The sequence below is a fragment of the Cibotium barometz genome, chromosome 28, assembly GCF_041138505.1.
Source record: "Cibotium barometz isolate CiBa-2024 chromosome 28, ASM4113850v1, whole genome shotgun sequence".
NCBI lineage: Eukaryota > Viridiplantae > Streptophyta > Polypodiopsida > Cyatheales > Cibotiaceae > Cibotium > Cibotium barometz.
Window position 1 is genome coordinate 46,353,004 of NC_141073.1, and position 4,716 is coordinate 46,357,719.

The 4,716-nt window shown below is 43.7% G+C and overlaps 1 protein-coding gene across 1 annotated transcript; it reads left to right on the forward strand.

Annotated features, from left to right (window-relative positions):
- Nucleotides 1-912: 912 nt before the first annotated feature.
- Nucleotides 913-1,911, forward strand: LOC147622862 (microbial Terpene synthase-like protein 13). The gene has a single exon (XM_086822624.1). The coding sequence runs from the start codon at nucleotides 913-915 to the stop codon at nucleotides 1,909-1,911; it is 999 nt and encodes a 332-aa protein (XP_086678750.1).
- Nucleotides 1,912-4,716: the final 2,805 nt, after the last annotated feature.

Sequence of the window (4,716 nt, forward strand, 5' to 3'; positions counted from 1 at the left end):
CAAGTTGGCAATATGGAGCCAAATCAAAGTCGAAACTTGAGATATGAATAATGTTTGTGGTAAGCAAGTTGAATGAGGTGGACTTCTAAGCCTTGCTTGTCGTCGCAGATGGAGAGTATAAAATATGAAGTTGCCACCACAAGTTGGCAATATGGAGCCAAATCAAAGTCAAAACTTGAGATATGAATAATGTTTGTGGTAAGTAAGTTGAGTGAGGTGGACTTCCAAGCCTTGCTTGTCGCACATGGAGAGTATAAAATATGAAGTTGCCACCACAAGTTGGCAATATGGAGCCAAATCAAAGTCAAAACTTGAGATATGAATAATGTTTGTGGTAAGCAAGTTGAGTGAGGTGGACTTCCAAGCCTTGCTTGTCGCACATGGAGAGTACAAAATATGAAGTTGCCACTAGAGCCAAATCAAAGTCTAAAACTTGAGATATGAATAATGTTTGTAGTAGCAAGCAAGTTGAGTGAGGTGGATTTCCAAGCCTTGCTTGTCACACATGGAGAGTATAAAATATGAAGTTGCCACTGGAGGCAAATCAAAGTCTAAAACTTGAGATATGAATAATGTTTGTGGCAAGCAAGTTGAGTGGGGTGGACTTCCAAGCCCTGCTTGTCACACATGGAGAGTATAAAATATGAAGTTGCCACCACAAGTTGGCAATATGGAGCAAATCAAAGTCAAAACTTAAGATATGAATAATGTTTGTGGCAAGCAAGTTGAGTGAGGTGGGCAATATGGAGCAAATCAAAGTCAAAACTTGAGATATGAATAATGTTTGTGGCAAGCAAGTTGAGTGAGGTGGACTTCCAAAGTCCCTGAAAACACCGAAGCAGGACTTAACTCACTATCTCTCTCATGGAGCTCAACAAAGCATTCAAGGTCCCTTCTTGCTCTTTCAAGCCCATGTTACATCCTGACTATGAGAAAATCAAAGCTGAGTGCGAGCCCTGGATCTTAGCTTTCACTGCACCTGCTTCCGCCGCCGCGGCGCAATTCTGGCTCCGTTGCTCCTTCCCCTTGATCGGCAGCCTCGCTTACGCACATTGCATAACTCCCCGTGTGGTTCTGCTGGTAAAGCTTCTCACATGGTTCTTCGTCTCCGACACCGACGATGATGACCCAGCAACGCGCGGCTGCGAAACGGACCATGTCTGGCAACGTCACGATCTCATCCTCGCATGCTACGAGGGCCGCAAGCTACCCCTTGATCACACCACCAAAGGACTAGCTGCCCTGCATGACATCTGGAAGGACATGTCCAAGGACATGCCTCCCAAAATGCAGGCTAGGTTCATGGTGGCAATGAAAGACCACCTCAATGCTAACAGACTTCAAGCTCACTACCGGAAGGCGGGCCGCTTGCCGGACGTCGATGAGTACATCAACGGGCTGCGTAGACAAACCTCGCTTGTCTTGCCTTGCCTAATTCTCATCGAATACGGGCTCGGCATTGAGCTCGATGACGAGACGGTGAGCAGCGAGCTGTTGTTGCGTCTACACGATGCAGTGGTGGATCACATAGCCCTCTCCAATGACTTGTTTTCTTCTCTAGCTGAGAATGTCTATAAGGACTACTTCAACCTGCCTTCTGTAATTGCGCGGGCGAGCGCAGTGGAACAGTCGGAATTCACGTATGCAGACGCGACGGCGGAAGCGCTGATCATGGTGGAAAAGGTGGACAAGTTGTGTGTGCAGCTGATGGGAGAGGTAGAGAGGTCCAAGCTCATTGACAAGCCTGGTGTGCAAGCCTACCTGCGGGGCCTGGCCTTATGGTTGTCGGGCAACGTAGAATGGTCCCTTAAGACAGCCCGCTATTCGCACACCTGCTCCCCACAAGGCGTTGTGCTCTCGGTGGCCAGCGACGGCGGCCTGCCTATTCATGTCTCTCGAGGCTTCAACTAGCGATGTTGTGGCCATAGGGAACGTCTTTTGCTCATTCTTGAAAGTAACCTTTTATTAGTCTCTTTGAAGTAATGTGTCCACTTCGTGTGTGTGTGAGAGAAAGAGAGAGGGGCACTTAGTGTGTGTGTGTGTGTGTGACACCTTCCACAAGCTTGCAAAATTGTGAGAGGCCGCTAGGCCCCCATCGGTGCCCATCCTTCTGCTCGGCAGATGCCTATGTGTGCACCAGTGTGTGCGAAAAAAATAATTTACAAAACATATATATTTCCTTTTCACATACTTTCCCTTTGGAAATTTAGAGATGTAAACCTTTTGTTTTGGCTTTTAGCACTATTTTCTTGTGATTTACAACCAGCATTTATTCTTTCTTCCTTAAATTGCAATCAGCCATTTTGGATTTCTAACCAGCCCAAGTGTTAGCTAAGACGCATTTTTCACGCATTGGTGTACACTAACCCAAGGAATTGTAAGATGTGATTTATGCTTTTTTGCTGTCCTTGGGGGCAAGAGTAACAATGAGGGATTTGTCCTCTAAACAAATGACTAGAATGATAGCAGGAGGTGCTTGAATGGCTGTTTATTACGATGATGACAACACACCAATTTATCTCAATTTCAAATCAAAATATGTAAAAGTCTAAGACTTCATGTCTTATTGCACCCATTGACCTCCACAATGCATATTGTGGTCATCTTGGGTTCACCATAATTTGGTAATCATCCTTCTTTAGTTTATACTTGGAGGAAATTAATATCACGCTCTTATCTTACTTCAACACTTGTTAAACATGCATGGCTACAAAACTCTTTCAACGTCGATTTAAAGACCTCAAACCTTCCCTAAAGCATGCAAAAGTAGTCAAAAAAGACTTTTTTTTAAAAGTTCACATGCATGCAGTCCCCAAAAAGTCACCTTTTTTAGACATGCACATATGAGTCAAATTGAGATTTTCATAGACATGCATCACTAGAAAGTGGCGCCAAATTTGTTTTGCACTCACAAATCATAATAAATTAGAAAACTTACAAAGCATAAAAGCTGATCATCTTGTCTTTTTCCAATCACCGCCGTTAGATTTTAAACTTCTAATTCTTCCATTTAGTGTGTACCTTTAGATTTTAAACTTCTAAGTCTTCCATTTAATGTTAAATCGACAACAGTCTCATAGACATCAAAATCTACTAGTGCATGTCTAATGCTAGCACCTAGGAAGTGTACATAGTGTCGGCATGCTAAGTTCTACGGGGATGAGGAACACGAGCTATTGGCGGGCCAATCACCCCAATTTGCCCCACCGCCCAGATCGCCGTCCGAAATAACCATTGCATAACAAACTGAGCCTTCTTGTTTTGTAAATGAACATGTAACAACTTCTTGAAAAACGGGTAGTACCCGTGTAGTTGTAAGGAAAAAGGGGATTAGTGGGATAAGGGGAAAAAGAGGTAGGAAGAGACTTGGTCTACCCCACTGAGACTGTAGGGAAGGATTGCATTCTTGTCGAGATAGGTGAAGACTCATGTCGGGTCTACTTGGGCCCAAAGGAGAGAAACAATACCAAATAGGGGTACAACAGAGTTGAGTGAGCAATTCATGAGCAGAGTTCTTGCTAAGGCATTGTACTATATTGTTATTACTCAAGAATGACACATGGATTGGTCTTTGTCGTCTTAGTGTTGTTTCTCTCTCTACTCGTCTCTATCTATTCAATATTCAATCTTGTGTTAAGCTTGGTCTGAATGTGGATTACTATCTGGATTCAGGACAATCTTATGAACTAATTTTCTTTGCAGTCATAAGTAATATCCCCACACTTAGGTAGACATGTAGCTCAACATCCTAGCATTAGCTTATCGCATTAGACAACTTCATTGGTCGCTGCTTCTCCTGAGCTGACTAGGTGGTCTCAAGCCATATAAGTGCCAGGCATTGACCGGACTCCAACACTTTTGGCGATTTTGTCGAGAAACTGGTATGCGAGGTAAGGGAGTAGGAAGATAGAGACTAGTCAGCAGTCCTACACAATGAGTCAGTAGAATGAAGCTAGTTGAAATAGATCTCGAAAGAAAGTGCATGCATACTAGTGTGTCAGGAATGTTCATGAGAGAGTCATAAGAGTACAATGGAGTACAATGGAGAATGAAGGTAGCTCAAATAGAGCAATGTGGCACCACCACCACACAGACAAGTCGAAGCTGCAAAACATGAAGGATGATTGCATTGTTCAAGAAGACTCCTAGAAGGGATTCCACACCAGCTACAATGAATAGATTCAGGAACCACACCAGCTGGAATGACAGATTCAAGAACCACCCAGAAATTAAGAAGGAGATTACTAGGAGCCACAAAACAAGAGGTAGGAAGCTCAAGAAGAAGAAGAACCAGAAGCTGTGGGAAGGATGTCTCTCAAGTACCCTAAGTTCCAGGGTAAGAGCAAGGAGGATCCAGATGTCCACGAATTTTCCTTCGAAACCACATTCCTAGCCACTAGAGCTCCGTTGTTGTCGCAAAAGGCAGAGTATTTTGTGACAACATTAGGTGGCAAGGCCACCAACTGCTATGCACAATATGGGATGGAGCACTTCTAGATGTTTAAAGATTTGAAGAAAGACTTCTTGAAAAGATTTGGGAAAGACAAGACCATAACAGAAGTGCTAGAAAAGTTATAGAGGCTAACTCAGAAGAAGAGGCCAATAGAGGACTATGCAACTGAATTTCGAGCACTAATAATGTGCCTGTATCAGCCCAACTGACCTGTTCCAGCCATGTTGAGCCAATGGTTTATGAGAGGATTGAGGGAAAAGCTC